Source organism: Micropterus dolomieu, linkage group LG20 (genome assembly GCF_021292245.1).
Source record: "Micropterus dolomieu isolate WLL.071019.BEF.003 ecotype Adirondacks linkage group LG20, ASM2129224v1, whole genome shotgun sequence".
Classification (NCBI taxonomy): Eukaryota; Metazoa; Chordata; class Actinopteri; order Centrarchiformes; family Centrarchidae; genus Micropterus; species Micropterus dolomieu.
Window position 1 is genome coordinate 22,860,593 of NC_060169.1, and position 24,999 is coordinate 22,885,591.

Genomic DNA, 24,999 nt, shown 5'->3' on the forward strand with positions numbered 1-24,999 from the left:
TACTGCACCTGACTTCTGACCCCTCTGTAACTTTATTACATGTCTAGAGTACAACTGAGGAACCATTACACACACACACACACACACACACACACAATAATGTCACATTTATTAAAACATACTGTTGACTTTTATTTAGGCCACAAACAACTATCCTGCTTGACAACAAATACAGATGTTTCACGATTTCACTGTGTGTATTTTAAGTCAAAATGTTGTTGCTAGGAATCAAAAGGTTTTCTCTACATACTGATATGTTAATGCGAAGAAGCTACACATATTTACAACATCATGAACAAACTGTATGTGTGTAATTCCCATATTTACATTTCCACTTCATCAACATATTTTACATTAATATACTAAATACTTGACAGTATTACATTTCACATCAGATTCAGCAGTTTAGCTTTTTAATCTGGCCTCAAATGTACACTGCACACTATGTGGCTGATAAGATAAAGGAATAGTACTGTACAGTCCCTTTTAAAATGTCTAGCAATCAGTTAAAGTCAGTGTTGATGTATCTACAGGAGGTGGTTCCCTCACTGCTACTGAAACTTTGTTGATAGCTGGTGATTACTCTGTGACACTGGATCTTGTGTTCAGTATGTCTTTTAGTATGTCCTAATTGGACCACATAAAGTTACACAGTCATGAGTATGTTACATCCTGTGTTACAGTAGCTCATTATGTGACATTTAGTATGCGCAGCACATTGAAATTAGACTTATTATTCTACCAAATGATCCAACATAAGACACTTGAGCTGTATGACTGCAGTTAAAGTTACTTCAGTTTTAACGGTGGTGACACTGGTATTTAGAAATATAAATCCTGTAACTACTGAATGTATACCACAGAGCTTCCCAGACAAACTATAGGTGCTTATTTTTAATGCTGGCTTTAATGATCACTTTGTGTGCTATGATTGGTGAAGAAAATAAGTGAAATAGAAAATGTCCCTTTGAGAAACAGCCTTTGTTTTGTTTTGAAAACACACATAAACAACAATATTAAGGCTTGGTGCTGATGCCAGTGGACTGTTCATCCGCCTCTTGAAAATCAGTAACCACAGATAAAACCTCCAGTTACATAGAAACATCCACAGTTCATGGCTAGTCTCCAAAGGAGTAGAAGAAAAATGTCAATGATGGAAGAAGAGATGTAAAAGAATGGGGTCAAGTAAAATAAATGAATGATGGACGGATTTATCTTCAGTCTTTCCCAGCAGCAAATACTAACAATACAAGAATAAGCTTCTCTTGTGTCCTGTAGTTTCTTCCATTTCTAACAAAATGTTCACATGCCCATGCTCACTTTGGCTATAGCAGCAGACCATCCATCAGTTTGATTGTCACATTACAATGAACGTTTCTTCAAGGTTTCCCATATAGATAGTTTGCTCAACTCTGGTTGGCAGTTGGCAGGCTCTCCTCTATCTTTATTTGTTACAGTCTTTTTATTATCAGCTCTCTTGTGACTATAGAGAAACCTTGTTACCTTCCCATTTGTTTCAGTAGTCAGTGTGTGCTCTGCATAAGTTTGGCAGCCGGGGATTTTGTATCATCAGGCCTCTTCGGCACATGTTTGTGGTGTGTGCTGTATATTTTTGATGATGTCTGTTTTTTAAGCTGCATGCAGGCATCTCTCTCTGGGTTCAGCTCAGTGCTGACAGCCATGCTTGTGTTGAAGGCGTTGTTTGTCTTGATGGAGGCGCGCACGTATGTACTGTCATTGCGGTGGCTGCGTGTCATGGTGACTCTGAAGGTGTGTGTGTGCTGCAGTTCCATCTTGTCCTCCTCTGACACTTTGATGAAGGGACACCAAGCGAAGGCATGACGGAAACCAGCACGAAACCTTCAGGAAGAGAAGAGAATTGGTTTCCTTGAGTTTTGGGATAGGCTATTGGAAGCTGAGGAGTTTTGGGGTATGAAAATGTCTTTTACCTTTGGTTTAGACAGCAGTAAATTATAGGATTATACATAGTCGAACTCATCGCCAACCAGAATATGGCCAGATACACCTGACAATCAAAGGAAACATGATGCCCAATAAATACATAAATCAGACTAAAATGAATTAATAACATGCAGAAAGTAATTCTGTGTCTTATTGTTTTGAAATGCTATGGAACATAACATGGTAAAATTGTTTTCCTGGAATGTTATTAGGATATGTAAGGTGGTTGGGAAGGGTGGGAAACCTAGAAGGTTTGGTCTGCTAAGGTTGTTATTATTTTCTTTATTTTGTTAACACTATTACATTCACTGTATCTTCCTTTTTCATTTTTTTTTCTTTTGCTATTTTCTTTTACTTATACATTTCTTTCTTGTGTGTGTGTTATTTCTTTCTTTAAAATGAAATGGAGAACTGTCTTATTTAGTGTTAAATGTTACAGATTTACTTCATTAACAAAAAGATTATTTAAAAAAAAAAGGGAGCGGCTAACCTGTTGAATGTAATGTTGTTTATAAATGTCTCTGTTAAATGATCCCAGTATGAAGTAGATGTGGTAAGGTAACCAGCACAGGGCAAAGGTCACCACCACGACAACCATCATCTTCACCACCTACAAGAAAATCACAGAGAGAGGAAAAGTAAGCCAATGTATTAATATATTTAAATTCCAGTGTAATATCACATGGTTCAGTTCAACTAAATTTCGCCCAGTTTATCTGAGCATTATGATAATAGTGTGGGGGGAAAATAAAAGTGTGTGACCTTTCTCTTCGCTGTAATCTGGCTGTGGTAATGTTCTGTCGCCTCTCCTGGGATGTGCCCTCCCCACAGCGATTGGCCAACTAAAGTGTAGGTCACCAACATCACCAGCAGAGGGAACAAGTAGATCAGCAAAATCACTGCAAACTGGTAACTGCAGAGAGAGAAAGACAGTCTTTCTTTACATGACTCTTTCACTCTTGTTTAGCTTTGTATACTTAAAAATGTGGCATACTTAGAAAGGGTTTACTAACGTGAATGACTAATACATAATTGCTTAATGGGGTCAGATATTTTGAGGTTGTGAGCCCACATTTTTTGGGGACTCCTTCGGTTGATATATATCCTGTTCCAACACAGCTTACTTTAGTTTTCAACCAACCCCATTTAACCCTTTATAAAAGTTATCAAGCCTGCAATTGCAAGTGTTGGTAAGTCATTGGTAAATTGTGCACAAGGTCTCAAACAGTCCTTTGTCTGTCTTTCTAATAATCTTATTCCTTCACCTTAGCTGATGTGTTCCTCCATAATCATCAGGCCAATCGACCATGCACACAGTTCTGGGGTAGTAAAATCTCGTCACGCTGTAGTAGCACTGGGGGAAAGCCAGTGAGATTGCTACAATCCAAATCAAGGCAATCACAACCTTTGTAGAGGTGGAGGAGAGGCGGGGCTTCAGAGGGTGGATGATGGCCATGTACCTGAAAGAAAATAAAAATGTTTATTCACTCATATCTATCTTTTACAAAATCAGAAATCTGATGTTTTAACTCACATGAGCAGACATAAAGCAAACCAAGTGACTCAATAAAGACACTACCTTCCTGTGTGGCCACCTGTGCCACAGATGGTTAAAAGTATTTTCATGATAGAATAGTACTGTACAGTCCCTTTTAAAATGGATAGTAATCAGTTAAAGTCAATGTTGATGTATTTATGTTAGAAACAGGAGGTGGTTCCCTCACTGCTACTGAAACTTTGTTGATAGCTGGTGATTACTCTGTGACACTGGATCTTGTGTTCAGTATGTCTTTTAGTATGTCCTAATTGGACCACATAAAGTTACACAGTCATGAGTATGTTACATCCTGTGTTACAGTATAAATAGCTCATTATGTGACATTTAATATGCAAAGCATATTGAAATTATTCTACCAAATGATCCGACATGAGACGCTTGAGCTGTATGACTTTACTTCAGTTTTAACGGTGGTGACAGTGGTATTTAGAAAAAAAAATCCTGTAACTACTGAATGTATACCACAGAGCTTCCCAGAGAAGCTATAGGAGCTAACCTGCACTTTGGTGATTTTGAATGCTGGCTTTAATGATCACTTTGTGTGCTGTGATTGGTGAAGAAAATAAGTGAAATAGAAAATGTCCCTTTGAGAAACAGCCTTTGTTGTAGAATCTATCCACTCATCTATCAAACCAAGCTGTCAAATAATGATTTTAAATCTCTTCACTCAAACTAATAAAAAAGTATTTGCTGAGTGTTATTCTTTGAAATCTAAAGCATTTATCAATATACTGTATAAATACAAAAGTATATTTTGAAAGGAGAAGATGTCATCTTTTTTGAGTATTTATTCATTCATCCTAGGCTGGGAACACGTATATGAGCTGTCAGCGTTACAGGAAAGGAACAATTTATCATGTGTCCACCTGTTTTGCCTATTCTTTTCATATATCATCCTGAAAACGTTATTCTCTACCTGAAAAGCTTTAATTTATCTAAATGTCCTGTAATTCAACCAAATAATGATGAATGAAGGCACCATCACCTGTAAATCAATTACTACTTAGTGACATGTTAAGACTCTATTGATTCTGCAGACTTGACTTACTCCACCTGAGTGGAGGGCATTAACTAATTGAAAGGGAGGCCTACTCTACAGAGAGACACCACATTGCAAATAAATGACCAGTTTTATGTTTTGTGTGGTATTCAGAATTATTTGAATTATTTCAAGGTTCTGACTTTGACAGTCACATAGCAAAGAGAAAGAATATTACTCATGCATAAACATGCATTTGATTAAAGATGAATATCTCTATCTGTCTGCCTCTGGTTCTGTCCTGGCCATCTGCCAAAGCAATAATAATAATAAAAATAAAAATAAGTATTCTTCCCTGCATCTATTTGTGATAGAAACAGAAATCAATGTGCTGACAAAGAACATTGTGATGGCCGACAATTATCTTTATCATCAAACATAAAATATATCTTATGTATATTTCTATGTGTCACGATGCTTTTATGGGATCGGAGAAATCCTTTTAACCATGTGAACAACTGAATACTGAAACAAAGATTTATTAACCGCAGGCTCAGTCTCACTGACCATTTATGTGCAATATACAGTAGATGGTCAGGAATAAAAGCTACTGTATGTACATGCATTTCTGATTTGCAAGAACAGGAACCTAATTGCATCAGGGTGTTAAATGGGTAATTGAAAAGAAATTGTGCCTCCTAGTATATCAGCCTAGTTTGTCCACTGATAGCAGGTGTGTATCATGTGGAGAAAGTGTGTCAACAATGTGAAATAATACCAATAAAGGGGAAATAATGATAATATATATGTTACATATTATACATATTTTATGTTTTGGCCATGGCAACCCATAACGAATCTTATGCAATGTACTTACATACATTTGTAAACAATGTAACTCAGTATTGTCACCATAATAGTGAAATGACTGAACTATGATACATTCATTTTAATTATTCAGGATCTGCATTGTGAATGTATGTGAATGACTGTGCCCCTTTTTCTTATTTTCAGTTTTATGGATAATAACTGTGAGATGAGGATTTGCATCAAAGACGCAATTTTTAAGTCATTTTTATTGTATTCTGTTGTATTCCTGCCTAAAATTAAGATCAGTGGAGCATACATGAAAACAAACTTGTCACCTAAATTCTGTAAGAAACCATAAATGATTTACATAATCATAAACATAAAAATGTAAATAAGAGGGAAGAATGTTGTATCTTGTATGTCTGTAATCTCTCTTGTGTAAAGCATCCCACTCAGGTTTTCTACTCGCTTTTACATGTGAATGGGGATAGACAAAACATTAAACACTTGTTCTACAATGCAGCCTAACACCACCTCTAACCACAGCCTCAAAAATAAACACATGCTGCATCATTGTAATACAATGTCGATTGCAGGGGTGCTATATTTTATTGCATGAGATTGTACAGGTGTAACTCATAAACTTGTAACTCAGTTTATGTGTCACATACACAACACAGTTTCAGACTAAGAACAGACTGACCATTCATGCTCCAGTAAGCATTAATGACATCTGTATCTCAGCTGCTTGTTGACCCATATCTCCTTCATGCAGCAGCTTCCTATTGGCTGAACAGTTTCTGCTGATATCAAGTCAGGCTCATGTAGCTGAACGAACGGTAAGTTCTCAAGGAGTTGCTGTTCAACCTCAAATGACAAAGCTCTGACTGACAAAATAGCTCTGAAATTTGTCGGGGAAATTTAACTGATGGAAAATATTGTCTTATGTCAGCCTGTATCAGCCATTGAAGACCAAAATACATGGGATGACAAATATTTGAATGGATATTTTGTACTTATCAACCAATATGTTAACCACATTTAGCCTATACACCATGCTTAAAATCCATAAATACAGAAACATTATCGTGTGGTAATGTGGAGTGGGTTATTTGCTATTACTACTTGGGTTGTTCAGTAAATGGTCATCCATCTTTTTCTGTTTGCAACTCCAGAATGGAGATGAAGATCAGTCATCTCATAGTGGCTTCATTGATGGTACAGTTTGTATGAGAGCTTGAGCTTAACTGTAACTACTTAGTGAAATATTAAATAGTTCAAATTAGTTAATAATTCAGTTCCTATGTTTTTGCACAGTTTGTAAGAGAGCTTCCTTACCTGTCCACTGCAATGGCAGCCATTGAGTATATTGATGAAAACATGGCCGTGATGGGGAAGAAGTTCTGAAATCGGCAGTAGCCCAGGCCAAAGTACCAATCATTGTGGAGTGCATAAACAAAGTTAAAAAGAGTGTTGAAGGTTGCCATTGAAACGTCAGAGAAGGCCAGGTTGACGATAAAGTAGTTGGTTACAGTCCTCATGCGTCTGTGAGCAAGAATAATCCAGATCACTGTGACATTCCCAGTGATGGACACCAGGATGATGAGGGAGTAGGCTATAGCCCACAGAGCCACCTGAGTGAGGAGAGGAGAGGAGAAAGGAGAGGAAAGGAGGTAGGGAAGAGAGGAAGAAGAGAGGAGAGGATTGTAACATAAATAAACATACTGTATGAGTAGCCACAGTAAAAGGGCAACAGGACAATCAAAAGAGCACAAATAAAAATGCATTTGTCGGGGACCATGTACAAAAAAACATGAATTTCATAAAGAAATGCACCAGATTTAGCTACTGCAGTCATTAGGCAGGTAGACACCAGGCCTTGGTTTTAAGACAAATCAGTCTGCCAGATATATCAGAGCACATATTTTCAAACTTTTCAAACATCTTAAGGACCATCTTTATCACCCTAAGACTCTTTTTTGTGTTTGGTTTGGTCTGTTGTAGTGGTTTAATAAAACAACTAATATACTATGGTGCGCCCTTTCATTCTTTTGTCTAATTTTTTCATGCTTCCATGCTCTACTGGACATAGGCTATCTCCCCCAGTAAGAAGTCACTGGTTCATTTCTGATTCCGCTGTATTTCTCCCACCTGCCAGTCAGGCTGCTGGAACTGATTCCCGGTCGTCTCGTTTCCGTCCTCCAGCCAGTCGGCGGTGACTGATAACGGGAATGAAGTGGCCTCCATGTTTTGTTCAATGTGTTGAATAGGAACCTCGGCGTTCATATTCTTCTCCCTGTTCACCTGGTGACATAAACTTTATGTGCGTTATGCGTAATGAGGTATAATGAAGGATAGACTGTATTCAAATAAAGATGTCCTTGTGATGTGGGTTTTTTTAGTCCCGATTTCATCTGTTAATGTTCTTCTACTAGACTAGGCTGTAGCCAAAGATATCTGAGTGAGCCAAAATATTTAAAACTTAATATGGAAAAATGCCATGAAGCACATATTTTTCATAATAATTTTCATCAATAAGATTTAATTGTAAAGTTTTTGAACCCTGAACCCACAATGCATTTCAGATTTGAGGCAGTCATATCAACTGTTAAATTACGCTGCCAGACCATTTGGCTCGCTGAGCGTCAGCAGAGTCGCCTGTGGGTTAATAATCATTCACCATGTCACCATTATGGCAAATTTCACAGGCTAGTCATAGCCTAATCATACAGCAGCACATGTTTAATAAACCATTTCCTCGTGCGTTAAATAAAGCTAAATGCACTTGGTTTAAGTCCGTATTTGATTGAAAATATGCTTAATAACTGTCACTAACACAAAATACATCCACCAACCAGCGTGCATTACGGACATTTGGCAGACGCACACAATAATAATGTTTTAAGCGCAAGATGTTCTCCACAGGAATAAGACACAATCTCTGTCAGAGTGTTACTTTCATCTGGCTTACCTCTGAGTAGGCTACGTGATAGAGTTGTTAGTTTTACATCAGTTTGTCCAACCCATAGCCAATTATGTCCGAAAATTAGACTCCTTCTGCGTACAGGTCAGGTCCATCCAACAATCCATCAAGATATCTCAGGACATCTCTGCTCTCTCTCTGCACACTTTCTCTCCTGGAATGTGTAACTGATTATAAGCTGATGAATGTGAGGGAGACTTACAGACAGGTACAGGCACGCGACTGTGCGCGTGGAGCTGCGCCAACTCTGTGTGAGGAGAGAGTGTGAGAGAGAGAGGGATGATGAATGAAACCGGAAAAAGAACAGAACAGCTGTGGCCGCACTCTGATTTTCTGGCTCAGTTGTAAAACGCTGCAAAAAAATGTTGTTAATGTGTTTACATGAAAGAGAGAATGTGAGAAAACGCTAAAAAAAATAATAACACAATTGAAAGAGAGGGAGTGGCATTGATTGAAGGCATGTGTTGAGTGAACTATATACCAAATCAACAGAAGCTGAGAGAAAAAGGACCGACAGCTTGGATGCTGAATGGGAAAGCTACAAAAAGAATCAATAAAAAGGGAATGCCAGAAGCACATCCTGAGTCTCTACTTCTACATTTTCCAGCACCTGTGAAATTGCCTTTAACCATTTCACTATGTATCTTCTTCTATTTCTGCTTGATACAGCAGACACACAGAGAAGGGTGATAGGCAACATGTGCAGGGTTGGACTATTGTGTCCTCTGGTCCTCTGAGAACAGGTCCTCTGAGAACTCTTTTGAGCTGGATTGCTTGTACATTTTCATTCTGTGTGTGTGTGTATGTGTGTGTGAGTGAGTGTGCATGTACAGTAGGTGCACCTGAAAGCTTCCTCAGTAAAATGTTTCCTTTCAAAAGGGTCCTTTCTTGCTGTAGTTGTGTTCAGTTCTGTAACTCACAATCATCCTCTGCAATCTCTTGGGTCCTTTTGTGGGTTTTGACATGGCTGAAGAGGTCAGACTTTATTGCACTGTGGGACTGTTTTTTTTTTGGTTCCGCTGGTAGGAGATGAATTCCTGATGGAGTCTCTCTGTTGTTGGTGTCAATGTGGATCTTTTTCGGGTTGTGCTGTGCTCGATGTTTTTCTACCTCTAATCTATTCACAATCAGCACAATATCAATACAACATTCATTATAATTTATGTGCTGATCATCCTCATTTTATAAGTTCTGTTTCTCAGTGACAAAGCAAAGAGATGCTTCATCAAGTGATATATTTGATATCTGAATAAAATCCACAGGTCATGAAGTGGGGGCACTGCAGAGATGAAAAATGGGGTTGATCACCAATTCCGAAGTACTTGCAAAGTACATCTCTGTGTGCAGTTGTTGGAAAAACTGCTGCTGTCTACTTTTAGTTAGAGCTGTGGCATCTGAAACATGGCAAAACACTTAAATGCCCCCCCAGAGATCATATGAGTCAGTGTTTATGGGCTGTTGGTTTAAAAATGAACATAAGTGAACATAAATAAAAATATTCAAATCTGAGTGTATGTAAACGCGCACTGGGCACTCAATGTCTTGGTTTGTCCTGGTATTTCTTGAAAAACACACACACACACACACACAACACACTGCATCTATGTATGTGTGTTCAAAAATAGTAGAAAGATGTACTTTTTAACCTTGTCACTTATCGCTAAACACAAGGTGCCACTAAGGACACTCTGTACCTTTACAAAGTTGGCATTTCTAGAAGGTACTGTAGCAATGTTTGATCACTGCAGTAACTCTGTATTTTTCCTTGAAATCAATCAATAACAGAGCTCTACAATGCATGTGACAGGTAATCTGTGATACTATAGCTATTTGCTTTTAATGTGTAATCCTCTTTTGTACTGTTACATCTTTTCTTGTGCTTTCTGTAGCCTTTTTTTAACCTCTTATTTCATTTCATGTTATTCCTCACACGAGTGCTCTTTCTGTTCTTTCCTCCCTCTCAGGGGAAATCTACTGAATGTGTTTGCGTGTATTTGCACAGAAAAGAACGGATAGAGGTAGAGCCTTTTCTCTGTTGTGTGTGTATTATGTACTGCATGTGTACGCTTTCACAAATCCTTATTGGGCCTGGTGAAGGTCACGTTGAAGGGTACATCCAGGGGAATGAAAAGGGGAATGAAGAGCACTTAAGAAAAGTTTCTACCAAGCTGGTGTAACTGTACTTACTAAACGTGGTCTACTGAATGAAGCCTGAGGGGAAAATAAAAATGTTTACTGTTCGGTTCTGAAACTAATGAGGAAGGGATGAAACACAGCCTATCTGAACCAGCACAGACAAAGACAGATGGCTGCATCGACTCACACTGCCATGTATTCTGTTAACTGCTGCACCTGATCACATCTCAAAGATAACCACCGACAAATGCATGAACATTTTGCACATACTAATCTGTGTTCATAATCCAGAAAAACAACACTGAAAGATACACAAAACAGCCATTTTCATGCCAAAGGGAATCTGATAAAATTTGTTATACTCTGAGGATACAAATTAAGCATCTGAAAAACCTGAAACACCTGATTAAACCTGAAACTGTTCAGGTTTTCTTGACTTTGCATTTGTGTTGTCAGCCCAGGGTCTTTTGCTTGCGGAAGAATATAAGAAAAGGTGCAGGTGATAAATACGGAGTAACCAAACTAGGTGGGTGAAAATAGTGAGACAGCCACTCAGACACTCTTACAAATTCTACATGCTTTATCGGCTGAACGGCTGCTGATAAGGGTTGACCATGAGCCAATGGTGCCGGACATACAGTATACACTACGGGCGATGGTTGGCCACAGCCTGCCCAAAGATGGCTGCCTGTTGTTTTGGTGTATCAGGGCCTGAAATGTCTTGTGTGGTCCACAGCTTTATATATGTGGTTCACACAACATGTTTTTTTCATGTGATATGTAGATAACAAAGTTAGTTTGTTGCATGTATGTTATTGAAGCAACATGGGTTTATTTACCAGTTAAAGAGGGTCAACTTTACATTTCTAAATTGTGTGGTGGGCTGTGGATGAGATTTAAACTAAGGCACTGCATTGATGCCCCCAGCAAAATTAATAGTAGTAAATTCAGTAGTCTTAATTAAGAGGCTCCAAAGCCCACATTTTGGCTAGTTGGACTGTGGTCTTTCGTGTCTTTAATAATGATTTAGTTACTGACACAACATAGTAGCGGTCTCCAATTCTGTTTGGTCTCCCTGCTATACCTCACCACTAGGTGGCAGAGTTACATGTTTTGACCATAGTTTTGACCTATGGTTTTGACTCACTGTGTAATCCGTAATGTGCCACTTAGTTACTATATTAAACCAAAGACCACTTTTAAACATCATGCTTAAAAGGCAGAGATAAAAACTGTGTTTACCTTTCATGTTTCTGCCATGATAACACCATTTTATATCTGAGGCTGTTAATGTATCTGTATTGCACAGTCATTGGCAGCACAAGTCAGGAGGAATTTGTTTAGATAAAGACAAATACATTTTTATCACCACGCTTGCTTGTGATTTTGAAGACTGACAAATTCCTGAATTCACAGATTAGGCCTTAATACTGTAGCCTACTGCATAATATTTGGCAGTGTGGAGATTACTGACTGTGGAGAAGGGGAGGTCAGTCAGTATTACTGTAGCACTTTTTTTATACTGGTGTTCTTGGGCAAACCACTCTTGAGAAGTGAGACCTTTACCGGGTTTAACAAAAGAAAAAAGGAGCAAGTGCAAAAAAAACAACAATCGTGTTTCACCTTACTCATCAATCATTTAAAAAAAACTAATTTAAAAGTTTAACGGTGTAAAACTCCCCTTCGCTCCCATTCTCAGTTTATTTCAGCCCACACATCTCGCATCCATCCATCACACCAACGTGCACTCGCAGGTGTGGTGACGAGGAGTCAACGCGGAAGCACCAGCTCAGCGAGCCGCTGAAGTCAACTAGTCAGCCGCGATGTCCACGAACGAAGCTGTTCGATACTGTGAACAATGCTCCTATATTTTCCTCAAATTCATCCTGTTCGCCTATGCCATCGTCTGGTGGGTGAGTAACGCCGTGGTTATGGTTTGTTAAAGACGAGCGTGCGCTGTTTGGAAAGCTTTCCCGGCTTGAGGGGGTAAACAGGATGTTTTTGTGTTTCAAGTGGGGCTGTGTGCGCGGTTCAGCTCCATAGGAAAACATGTAAATGTTGTTATGGCGAGAAAAAGACAGATATAAGATTGTATCCCCTTTTTGCAGTGTTAGTTTTTGTGGTGTAGACTAACGTACAGGTGTGAAGCGACAGGTGTTACCTTTTTGAGTACTCTGCAGGCTGTTAGAATGGGGCCACACCCTCCACCTTTGCCCCAGTTTACCTGTCTAGTCCGTACTGGGTTAAACATAACTAGAGAGCAGACAAAAAGAGGAACAGTATATTTTCTCGGAAATCTCAGACGCTGTAGTGCATGTCACTGGGTTGTGTCCACTGAAGTCAAGCTAGCCTCCACTTCAAAAACGACAGTCAAGCCAGCCCTCGCGCTGTTTTGCGATGCGTGTTTCTTCTAGGCATTACGGTAACATCGTGTCACAGCACATTTCAAAATAAAAGTGAGCTTCTGCTGAACATAATGCAATTGATGTGACAGAAACGATTGAATAAATAAATAAATGCTTAAGACACCACAAGTATCTAAAGAAAATATTACAGTCTCACAGAAAGCTTACTACGTTCAGCCAAGATTCAAACTCATGTAAAAAGAAAACCTTCTGTTTCCACTGATTCATTTCACTTCACAGGGACTGCAGGCCACCTCAGGGAGACCCTCTGTCAATATCAGAGCAATCTGATGTAGTATTTTAAAGTTACAGCCCTTGAAAGTGTCTAATATTTTCGCTATTCGCCAAGATTCAAATTGACGTAAAAAGAAAACGACCTGTTTCCACTAACTCATTTCACTTCACAGTGACAGCAGACCACCTCAGGGAGACCCTCTGTCAATATCAGAGCAATCTGATGTTTGGTTTTAATATTACAGCCCTTGAAAGTGTCTAATATTTTCACTTTTCGCCAAGATTCAAATTGACGTAAAAAGAAAACTTCCTGTTTCCACTGACTCATTTCTACCAACTTTCACACATTTCACATTGGATCTACAAAGGACAAAGTTAAAATTTCAAAGATGATTGTCAAGGTACTCTCACAACATAAGACCTTTTTCAACAAATGAAGAAAACAACATAGTCTCTGTTTACTGTTACACACACACACACACACACACACACACCTCTGCTCATACTAGATTTCCATTTCTACAATAAACAAGTCACAAGAACAGACTGTGACAGTGTCATTGGATCGGACAGATTACCAACATCATTAATTGTTCTAACTGGACAAACTGTGGAGGTGGACAGCCACAAAAGAATCATCCTGATAATTCATTCATTTTAATAGAGGTCTCAAGTTTGAGGATCAGAAGCCAGTACCTCTTTTATAGGCCTACTAGTAGTCGACTGTGTCGGCCTTATATGGTTTTTACCCCTTTTTGTCTTTCATCTTGGTCAGCGGGTTGTTCTGTTGTTCGTTTCTAAGCTTCTGTAGGCATAGCCCTCAGGTTCCCTGCTGTTACTACAGTATTACATTATAGGTCTACTGTTTTTTAATTAAAAGTTATTTCATCTGTATACCTGCAAGGATGTCAACATATGCGACAATAATATATCAACGTTCCAAACATTGAATTACATCATGACTGAGACACTTTCATAGGTTTAGAGAAAAGGTACAAGGTTGTTTATTAGTCATTTTACAGCACTAAGCTGCATAACAAAACAAAATTTGTAGTTCATTCATGATACACACACAACACATATTTAAGTGTAGGCCTATATGAAAATATGGTAATATATTAATTAAAATAAATCAATATCTAGGCTACAATTAGGCTATTTATATAGGCTACATAAATAGCTTACATACACGTATACATCCATCTTGACTGCGTTTCAGCACCAAGAGTAATCAATGTAAAAACACAGAGTCCACCTCCTCTCATCTTGATGGAGTCTTGCACTGATAGCTTTAATTTGGCCCATGGGCTGCTTCTTGCCGTCCACTGTTGTATGTGAATCAAATGTGAGACCACATTTTGAACAAAAAGCGCAGGTTAGCTTCACATCGGCCCCTGTGAAAGGGCACTAAACTAGAGTTGTTAAAAGTTGAAACAGGAAGTTTCCTTTTTACGTCAATTTGAATCTTGCCGAATAGTGAAAATATTAGACACTTTCAAGGGCTGTAACTTTAAAAACCTACATCAGATAGCTCTGATATTGACAAAGGGTCTCCCTGAGGTGGCCTGCAGTCCCTGTGAAGTGAAATGAATCAGTGGAAACAGAAGGTTTTCTTTTCACATGAGTTCGAATCTTGGCTGAACGTAGTAAGCTTTCTGTGAGACTGTAATATTTTCTTTAGATACTTGTGGTGTCTTAAGCATTTATTTATTTATTCAATTGTTTCTGTCACATCAATTGCATTATGTTCAGCAGAAGCTCACTTTTATTTTGAAATGTGCTGTGACACGATGTTACCGTAATGCCTAGAAGAAACACGCATCGCAAAACAGCGCGAGGGCTGGCTTGACTTCAGTAGCCTAAATGACTGCATTAAAGTTGTGGTAGGAATTTTATTTCAGAAGCATTTTTGTTATATTTGTTGAAATTGTCTTTACATCCCGACACAATCAATAAATAAAATGCTCCAACACAAAAAAAACGGTATCTGTGGCAGGTCACAGGCCTGTAATAAGCAACCTGTTTACCTGCCCGCACTAGCTGCCAGTGCACTCACTGCGCATGGAAATGTGTTTTGGGTGTGTGTGGGTGAGTGGCTTTTGGAGGCCTGAAGGGAGGGGGTGGGATAATTTTCTGTTGCTTACTTTCAAAATCTAGCTGTTTCTTGCTGGTTCTCCAACGTTACCTACAGTGAGTTGGTGCAGTAATTGTACTGTAGACTACAAACAAGTTAATTATAGGTAATGTTTTCAAAGATATTGTGAGTATAGTGAAATGGTGGAAGCCATAGCCAATGGCATGCCACAGTGCTCCACAGCTTGAAATATTATTGAAACCAGATGGAGTTTATAGACCAAACTATGATACTCTCCCTGTTGTATCCTAGCTTGTTTTTGTTTTGTGTACTCAGCTTTGAAGTCTCTGGCTTGCAGTCTATGCTGAAAAATAGCGATACCATTTGGTTTGTTTGGATTTTTTCACAGCCTTAAAGGTTCAGTGTGTAAGATTAAGTGCCATCTAGTCGTGAAGGTTGTGAATTGCAACCAAATAGCGTAGGAGTAGCTAAATAATGCATGTGGTCCTCCATTTGTCCTAATTTCACATCTCTTTTTACCACTTCGCATCACTTTCCTTGCGGGAGTTTTATCGCTAGACTACTACTAGCTAGACTACTTTATCGCTAGACTACTAATGCGAATGAACACAACCCGCAATGAAAATAAACAGTTTCTTCCTTCAAGCCATCACTCTGATAAACAGTTAACTTCTGACTCAGCGTGTCAGGAACAACTTCTGTGCAAAAACCCACTAACTGTCTCTAATCCGCCACCTGTTTACTGGTTACTACTTATTATTTATTTGTCATTCTGTATTTCAGTGCTGTTCATACTGTTGTTAAATCATATAATCCGTATATCATATCCACCTACCTCAAGTACATAACACCCGCACATAATACTATATGTCACATCCAGTGTTGGGCAGGTGAATCTAACAGTTTTGCATTTCCACTTAGGGGTGTACTCTCTTTTGTTGCCAGCGGTTTGGTAATGGCTGTGTGATGTGTTATTTTGAGGGGACAGCAAATTTACAGCTATACAAGCTGTACACTCACTACTTTACATTGTAGCAAAGTGTCATTTCTTCAGTGTTGTCACATGAAAAGATATAATCAAATATTTAGAAAAATGTGAGGGGTGTACTCACTTTTGTGAGATACTATATAAGATAAAGAGGTTCAAAATATATATACTTTTACAATCAATATCAATCTTATTATAAAAGAATATGTTTTCGTTAATTGAAAACTAAACCAGTCAACGTCTAACCAAAATAAGATGGTACATATACAGTCATAAAATAAATGACACTTGGTTTCAGTTTCTTTATTGTAAAACACACATTATTCCTAATATCAGTCCTGAATCTTAATACTAACTGTTGTTTGTTTGATAAACGTACGATAGCAGTGAGTGATAAATATGTTCTAAGATGATGTGATTCCTGGAGATGGCACTTGTTTCCACAAATATCTTATAACTTTATATTACTTTGATATTACGGAAACAATATACTCTGATGGCTTGCATTTCTGTTTTTAAAGAATACCAGTTTTCTGCAACATATTCTAACCCTGCAGCTGCTCCCTCTTTGATACAGCACAACAGATTGTGTATTTTTAAAGACAGATGGCTGATTGACATAACACTTACTGTACAAAGGAAATCACTTATTTGTTTCTTTTGTGAGACATTTCTGAAACATTTATTCATGGAGAGAGAGTGAGTGGGATGGTGAGCCAGAGAGAAGCAGAGGACTCAGTAATGGGTTTATTATGGAGACTGAATGCTGCCTTGATAGGCGAGGTTGAAGCAGAATAGTGATTTATTATTTATTTACTTTGCTCGTACAGCTTGTTGATTCAGTCATGTTAAAGAGACGTTCTCCCCACACACCGTCTCCGTAGAATGTGGTTTGTGAAACAGTGAATAATAAAGTTTAGATTAGGGCTGTGTGATATGACAAAAAAAAATTCATATCCCGATATGGCATTTCAAATTGTAACTCTGATTCCGATTCTGGAGAAATCCAACACCATGACAAATACCATAAAAGAGTGAACAACGACATAGCAAGTAATGTAACTGTTAGCTAGGCTGTGGATTAGCAAACTGACGCCACTTGCTGCTGCAAAGCTAACATGAGAGGATGAGACTGTCCCAGAGCAGCACAGTAGCTCCAGACAGCGACACTCACAACGTTACAGCTAACATCACAACAACAGCATGTCTTTGTGAACTATAAAGTAAGCTTTATGTCTGTGGGCAACGTTACCTGATTGACACACACATCATGGATAGTGTTGTGTGGATTGTCCATTATTTTTAATGCAAATTTGTTCTCTGCAACACCGGCACGTGTGGAAGAATGGACCGCGGTGAAGTTAGTTTCAAGTTGGACATTAGTTTTACGCAAGTGGGAAGGCTCCGGTCTGAGATGTGAAGCCAACCCCGAAGTCACTTAAACCGGCATTCTATTGAACAGCCAGCAGGGGGCGACTCTTCTGGTTGTAAAAAGAAGTCCGGTTCCTATAGAAATAATGGTAAAATGACCCTACTTCTCTCCCAATTTATAACCTCCAGTGTTTCCCACAGATTGACAGCGTAACTGTGGCGGGGGGTGCAGTAGGTGTTATGCCGAATTTTGCATGCCTGCTGAGAATTATATGAAAATGCCTTAAAGTTCTGCTTTTAAACGCTATACTATTGTTTGTGGGGTTCATCTATAGTGATAAATGATCAGTATATATTTTATGAATGTTAAGAATCGTTAATATATTATTACACTTAGTAAAAGTACCATTTCTTGAGATTCAGCAAAAACATGTGGTGTTAACCGCGTTCAAACAGCAAAGTGTCCTAAAAGGACCTTAAGAAGTGAATTGCATAATTCGGCAAAACAGATATTGTAGGCTACCTACCAAAATTTGCATCCACCTCTTTTCTCACTATAACAGAGCGTTACCTCCCGCGAAGTGTCATGTCACTAGACCTCGTGGGAGCAAGGCCTGATCATTGTTATAAACTCACAGTAAGCTCACGCAGTCTACCGGAGGTAGATTGTGTCTGACTTGACGGCGCTGTTTTTATTCCCCCTATCTATCAAGTCGGCGAAAGTCAGTCAGTTATTTCGAACGCACTTCTAGACTACCGGTTATACGATTTATTTGACAGCTATTCTCCAAAGTTAACATAGCTATCCTTATTAGCTAGACTCCTTACATGCTTGCTAATAACTGTTTTGAAGATGGGTCTCCGACATTGACAGCGTTGTGTTGGACAGATTTGTGCAGAGGTGTTTATGATACCAACCAGTTAAATTCATACAGGTCTATTGTCCATGTTTGCGAGAGAGAAAGAGAGAGAGCAACCGAGTGAGAGGGTGTGTGGAGCGAATATCGTTCTGCAATCAAGAACGATTTTGGGTCGACAAATTTACTTGGGCGGCTGTTAATCTACCTGGGCGGCCCGCCCAAGTAAAGCCTATGTATGGAAAACACTGACCTCAGTAAACACTTTCCTAATAAGTTTTTTTTTTTTGTCTCAATCGTTAGTTTCAGGTCTTCTTCAATAGAACATGATGTTCATTTAGTAAATTATGGTCCCATTTAGAGGAAAATAGACCATAAAGTACAGTATGGTTCAGGGCATCTATGATTGACATGTTGTAAATGGTTGCAAAAAATCAACATGGCGGCGTACTCTAGGCCAAACTCAAGATTTCAAAACGGCAGTCCACAAACCACGATGACTGTACATAATGGACAGTCTATGATTTTCTGTTGGACATTCGATAGATGTCGAATTCCAACGTAAAACTAACTTCACCGCGGTGCAAAGTAGGGCTGCAGCTAACGATGATTTTAGGACTCGAAGCTTCTATAGATTATTTCATTGATGCATCGTTTAAGAAGTACTTTTGCTTGCCGGCGTCACCCCCCAAACCGGTAACGGTATCACCTGTGTATGTTGATAGATGATAGATATTTATTACATTTATATTTATTCATTTAGCTGACGCTTTTATACAAAGCGACTTACAGTTGCTATTTATGTAACAAGCATTAAACAAATGCATTTTAGTAATCGAATTAATCGATGATGATTGTTGCTCAAACACATTTCTGTTGCATGTTTTCAACCTTTGCTATCTCATATGTCAATTGACCCTACCTAGGAAAAATAAATTTTAATGACCTGTTCTTTACACTGATTCAGTGTCCCGCAGAATAGAATGTCCATGTATTGGTGATCAGCTGCTGAGGCTGCTAGCAGCCAAGGGAAATAACATATATTGGAGGAACGATGTACAGGAGAAGATGAGTTATTTCCTGATCACAGTGGAAAATGATTTAAGTCATACAAATACAATGACTTAATCTAGTAGATCTTCATACTGTATGATCAAATATATTGCAGTTGACAAATACTAAAACCAAAAACTTTAGCAAAACATGAAAAACTATTTGTAAGATTATTCCAAAGGTTGTGGTTTACCATCCTTGAAAATCATTCTGAAATAAATTGTTTTGCACATGTATGTAGTGAAATGATCCGAACAGTGCATTTGATAGGGAGAGCAGACTTAGTATGTATTAAATGTAATTAGTCGCATTTAAATGTGATCAGGACATGATTGGAGGTGTGTAAAAGGATTTCGGCAGCAGTTTTGTAATTTGTCATAAGTTGTTTACTTCTGCCAGGTCTGAACCTCTTGTTCCTGTGGGTTGGTTTCACTTCAGTCTGCTGTACGAGGTTATCTGCCTTTCCTAACCTTTATTTACTCAGCGAAGCTGGACTGAGAACACTATAATTTAACAGCGGCTCATGCGTCCACACACTGGGACAGTTTATCACAGCTCTTTTACTTTTGACCGCTGAGCAGCTGTAATTGCGTTGTTTTTTGGGACTATGCGCCTTACACAACTGTTGTTGCGAGAGAATAATTACAGATTCAGTCCTCTGCATTCCAGCAGCCTTAACTGCTACTACATGTCTATCAAATAAACATGCATAGTTCATGTGAAAATCCTTATTTAATTGGCTTCACAAAAGTCATTATCTATTTTAAACATGTATGTTAGTCTCAAGTGTTTTCTTGCTTTTATCATGTAATTGTTTTGTGTTTTATTGTTTTTACACTTGTTAAAGCACTTTGTAACTTGTAATTCCTCTACAAAAAAAGATTATTATTATCCAAGACATATTGGTGTCCTAAGAAATGCATCAAAACTATTATTTTCACACCATTGTTGGCCAAACACCATTGCACAATTTTGAAAATGAAAATTTAAACATCACAAATGTAAAATGTTTCTATAGTACTCCTTCTTTTGTGGCCTTTTATGTTTGATAAACAAATGTATTAATAAGTTGGTTGGATGTGAAACAAAACTAAGAGCCATGCTAGCTGCTCTTTGTGGCTGCACAATGGTGCTTTGAGTTAAATGCTAATATCAACATGTTAACATACTCACAATGAGAATGCTAACATGCTGAGGTTTAGCAGGTATAACCATGTTCACCATCTTAGTTTAGCATGTAAGCATGCAAGCATTTGCTTCAAAGGGAGGCTGATGTTTTTTTTTTACAGGTCATAAACTAAAATATTGGGCAAATTATAATTGACATCCCATCCTGAACTCAGTCATATCAGCGGGAATATAATCCTCCTGTCTAAAAGGCTCAGCATATGACTGCGACAAGACCTAACGCTTGTGCGTTGCCTGTTAGGAAAAGTGACTAAACGTCTTGACAGGCAAAAGTAATTTGCCATGTTGAAAAATGGAGAAAAGACGGACTCACTAAATTACAACTGTTCAGACACACCACCACCTACTAAGTACCGCACATCGAGCTAAGGCAGAGTCAGGGACGACTCCCTTTTGATACATAATATGATGTGATGATGTTTAAAACAGCTACTTTTCCTCTGAATGTTTGCCCTTTATGTCTAAAAATGTAAAAAAAATTACATTAGCTTTTGGAAAATGGTCATTTTCAGTAAAGGTTAAGTATAAAATGCACTACACTGTATGCCCCAACAGCAGTTGTTGAAGCACAATAATAGCACTGTGAAGTTGTTTTAGAAGAGCGTACTGTGTTTTTATAAAACAGCTTAATCTTGGCCTAATGCCCTGACACTGTCACAAAGTCATGTGCAGCTAAGTGCATGCTGATAAACAGAGTACTGCCTGTGTTATTATATTATTCCAGCTATCTTAGTGAAGATTTGTTTACACTAACCAGAGTGATTCGCGAACCAACAAAACACTTTGTAAAGAAATGTTGAGGCTTCAAGTGCCCTCCTCCCCTCTTGGCTGAATGGAAGTGAGTTCAGGGTGGGCGGCGACAAGCCTGCAGCGAGACACCATAACAGACAGCAAGCAGGGACATGTAAGGAAAAGAAATCATGGTAGATTATAAACAGTGCTGCCTGGACCATCAGATCAGCTCACAGATAACCCTCCTTTCTTTCCACCCTCCCTTCTTTCGTCCTCTTCTCTGACATGCTGTCTATCTTGATTTGGAAAGGCTAAAGATATTGTGGGAATATTTGCAACAAATATGTCAAAGAATCAGGTGTTTGCAGTTTAAACATGCTGTGATCTGCCTTCCTCAGCTAAGATGTATGTATGTATGTATGTATGTATTTTACTGTTCAAAATGATTTTAAACTGATTTGGCTGGCTCAAGTTAAAGGAAAACTATAGTTTTCTTTGAGTCTGGGCTTAATTTTTGTAGCTCCAGCCATCGAATCTGTTGTTCGCGATAGCATTGTAATTGCTGAGATCTTGAAGCACAGTTCCTTGTATTTATTCCGACACACTAAATTAAGATAATGAACATGGTAAACATTACACCTGCACAAAATTAACATGTTCGTAAACAGGCAGTCTCTGGCCTCTCATAGTGCTGTAGCTCTGCGTGTGTGTGTGTGTGTGTGTGTGTGTGTGTGTGTGTGTTGCGAAGTTGTTAATTTCTTTTGCACAGTTTTTTTTTTTTTTTGCGCAATAGGACATAGCTCTTTTTAAAAATGCAAGACACATTTTAACACAACAATGGCACCCAAGCTGGCAAGAGTGATTAGCATTACGGTCCTTTATCTGTGCTGAAAGCAGTCCCCAGTCTTATTGTAGAGTGGAGTAGTAAATGACTCTATATGCTTCTGTTTCTGCGGGACTTAAATCGCGTGTGATTGGCTCACACCTGGTTGACAGCTTTTCTGTCTGACCACTATGGTTGCAACAGTATGAGATTTTCACGGTACAATAACCTTCTCAGAAAATATCATGGATTCACAGTATGACATACAGTATGTACAAGTATTCATATTAGTATTATCAGTTACAACGACCTTTTGAAGGAACAAAAACAGAAGGGTTTTTTGGTTGAACAAACACTTTATTATAATTAAATCATATTGCTATTATTTTTGCAATTTTTCTCTGGAGCACAACAATACTTTAATTTATGATGATATGGTGCTCTTGATTTGGAGGATGTTTAGATCAGTTATTCAGCCCTACGTCCCGTTGTAATTTTTTTTGTATTTTTTCAATGACCGTAGATAAACAATATATGATATTATATGATAATGCATGGTATACCATGAAACTGGTATCCTCTGCAACCCACCACCAGTGTCTGTTGCCCCTTTTGTCCTATATGTTGTGGTGTCTGTGTTCCAGATCTCAGCAATTACTTTCATTTTATGTAAATGTGTCATTGTACATGTAAGGCAGTTACATGCAGACTCACTTCAGCCTCACTGGATACAGGTCATTGGTGTTTGGCCAGTTACTGCTTTAGCGGCTTGATCACATTACAGCCCTATATTCGCTATTTGGCTGTAACTTGATCTGTCTAAGAGGCCTTTTTAATTTTAGATTTGCCTGGGACAAATTGTAGGGATAGACTAACTGCTGGGCTGCTATTGGATGGACTGTTTTATCAGTGTTCTGTTATCGAGTGAATGAACTAAAATCATCCACACCAGCTGTTTTTCTTTAGTAAAAAGCAATTCTAATAAACGGTTCACAACAAGGTGTTATGTGAGTAACCGGGACATTTGTTTACAATGGTGTGAGCACCACAAATTAAATTCCATTCACCTCTATTGTTTTAGGTATCATTTTAGACAAAACTATCTGCATTGCTAGATAATATTATACATTGGAAATGTTTTTTTCCTTTTATAATTTGGGTGTACTGACCATTTTTAAACTTTTCTTCATTCTCTAACCCCAACCCTGATAGGCACGGACAGTCGCCGTCACTTTTTGCAAAATTAGCTACTTCCAGATGCTAATTTAATGCAGATTGCAGATGTATGTTAATGTGACACTGATGATGTAGTAATCAGTTAAGGAAGGCACAAAATACTGACCTTTTTGAGGAAGGATCAAATTAACAATTTTAGTTTCTCCATAATTGAGCCTTGATATCATGCATTGCTCAGTTAATAGGCAACGGAATGTGCTGTAGCTGCTTAGTAGTGCTGAATATCTCACCAGGCAGCTCAGACTTATTAAAACAGTCATTACTCTTGTCAAATGGAGACTTTATGTTAAGTCACTTGTAGCTGACCTGTTCACATATCTTTGAAAAGAAAGCCTGCAATTAGCATCCATTAACTATAGCACCTGTTGAGACAGCTTTTATATCTGTAGCACAAAATCAAATTAGGCAGTTGATCTGTGATAACTGCTTTTTTTACACTTTTATGTTTTGAACATAAAAGCTATGCCAGCATCATTATAGGACTGTATATTTTAGTTGTGAAGTATCTGTTAACAAAAAATGTAAAAAATTCCAGACTTCTTTTTTCCACTGCCTTTTAATAAATCTAATGGAAGGATTTTGATTAATATCTTACACTGCCCTGTAACCTTTCCTGTCCTGTTTTATGTGTTAACACTTTTTTATAACTCAAAATTGTTGCCCTATGTTGCTTTTATGTAAAGCACTTTGAATTGTCTTGTTATTGTACTATATAAAGAGAGAGAGAGAGAGAGAGTTCAGTGACACAAAGTTGATCAATATATTTCTGTATAGAGCAATGGATGGATGCATGAAAGCTGAAAGATTGTAAGAGAGAATGAGAAGTAAGTGTGTGTGATGTATTAATCAAGCATAGCATTAGTTCAGGCAGGCAACAAAGTCGAGCTCCGCTCATTCCAGCATGTCAGCGATAGCAGCCGTATTCAGCAGCACATCAGCTGACAGCTCAGCTCATTCCCCTCTTAGCATTCATTGTCAAATTCCAGACAAGGTGCCTATTTAAGCTGCCGTAGCCTTCCTGCCTGTCCTCGCTGTTTCCTATGCAAAGCTCATAACCCACCGCCACCCCAGCTCCACCTTTCAGGCTGTATCTGATGGGGATGCACAATAAATATCAATCTGATAAGTATTGGTCGATCGGCCATATCTCATTATTGGAATGATATCGGGGAATTAATTTGGCCGAATAGAATCAAACATGCTAACATGCGCTGCCGCGCTCTGGGCGAAATGTCGCTGTGTGCAGATAGAGCCACTCAGATTCAGTGCAGGTAACAATGTGCAGATTGAAGCTACATGGTAATCTAAGCTAACAGTTAGACTACAGAAAGCTTTCACGTAGCTCGTTGTACATCTAGCTTTGCCAAGCTAGCGTTGTTGCGGTGTGTTTTAATAAAAGGATGAGAGACGTGTGTGTTCATGTGCGGGAGGTGACACAGAGCAGCAGAGGCTGCATCTTGATAATAAAAAGTATGGTCTTCAACCCCAGGCCCGTTTTAACACCATGCTTCAGTGCCCATCTAGTATCTGATTAAACATGTAAATTGCATGCCTGCTCTGTTTTTACGGTGGTTCTTTACTGCTGCTCT

At 38.5% G+C, this 24,999-nt stretch overlaps 2 protein-coding genes across 3 annotated transcripts in view; one reads left to right on the forward strand and one right to left on the reverse strand.

Moving 5' to 3' along the window:
* Nucleotides 1–113: 113 nt before the first annotated feature.
* On the reverse strand, nt 114–12,711 carry tacr2 (tachykinin receptor 2). Of its 2 annotated transcripts, XM_046032361.1 has the most exons (9): nt 12,590–12,701; nt 8,281–8,539; nt 7,461–7,613; nt 6,648–6,943; nt 3,228–3,422; nt 2,725–2,875; nt 2,453–2,572; nt 1,950–2,026; nt 114–1,860 (listed from the first exon to the last, which is right to left on the reverse strand). In XM_046032361.1, exons 3-9 carry the CDS (start codon nt 7,593–7,595, stop codon nt 1,524–1,526), a joined length of 1,311 nt encoding a protein of 436 aa, XP_045888317.1. In that variant the 5' UTR covers nt 7,596–7,613; nt 8,281–8,539; nt 12,590–12,701; the 3' UTR covers nt 114–1,523. The 2 variants fall into 2 exon arrangements, with proteins under 2 accessions (XP_045888317.1, XP_045888316.1); XM_046032360.1 differs by lacking the exon at nt 8,281–8,539 and having other exon boundaries at nt 12,590–12,711.
* Nucleotides 12,023–24,999, forward strand: part of tspan15 (tetraspanin 15) — a 43,896-nt gene continuing 30,919 nt past the window's right edge. Inside the window, exon 1 of the mRNA XM_046032362.1 lies at nt 12,023–12,341. Coding sequence (XP_045888318.1) covers nt 12,252–12,341 — 90 coding nt within the window. The 5' untranslated portion in view covers nt 12,023–12,251. The remainder of the gene's footprint in view (nt 12,342–24,999) is intronic.

What these genes read in the sequence shown, in the direction of transcription:
- tacr2 (XM_046032360.1), bottom strand. Translation starts at nt 12,679, where the DNA reads ATGTTTAACCCAGTACGGACTAGACAGGTAAACTGGGGCAAAGGTGGA. An exon ending in GCTGCCATTGCAGTGGACAG is followed by an intron (nt 3,423 to 6,647) that starts GTAAGGAAGCTC and finishes ATTTTCTTTCAG; the next exon opens with GTACATGGCCATCATCCACC. An exon ending in AGATTACAGCGAAGAGAAAG is followed by an intron (nt 2,573 to 2,724) that starts GTCACACACTTT and finishes ATTTTCTTGTAG; the next exon opens with GTGGTGAAGATGATGGTTGT.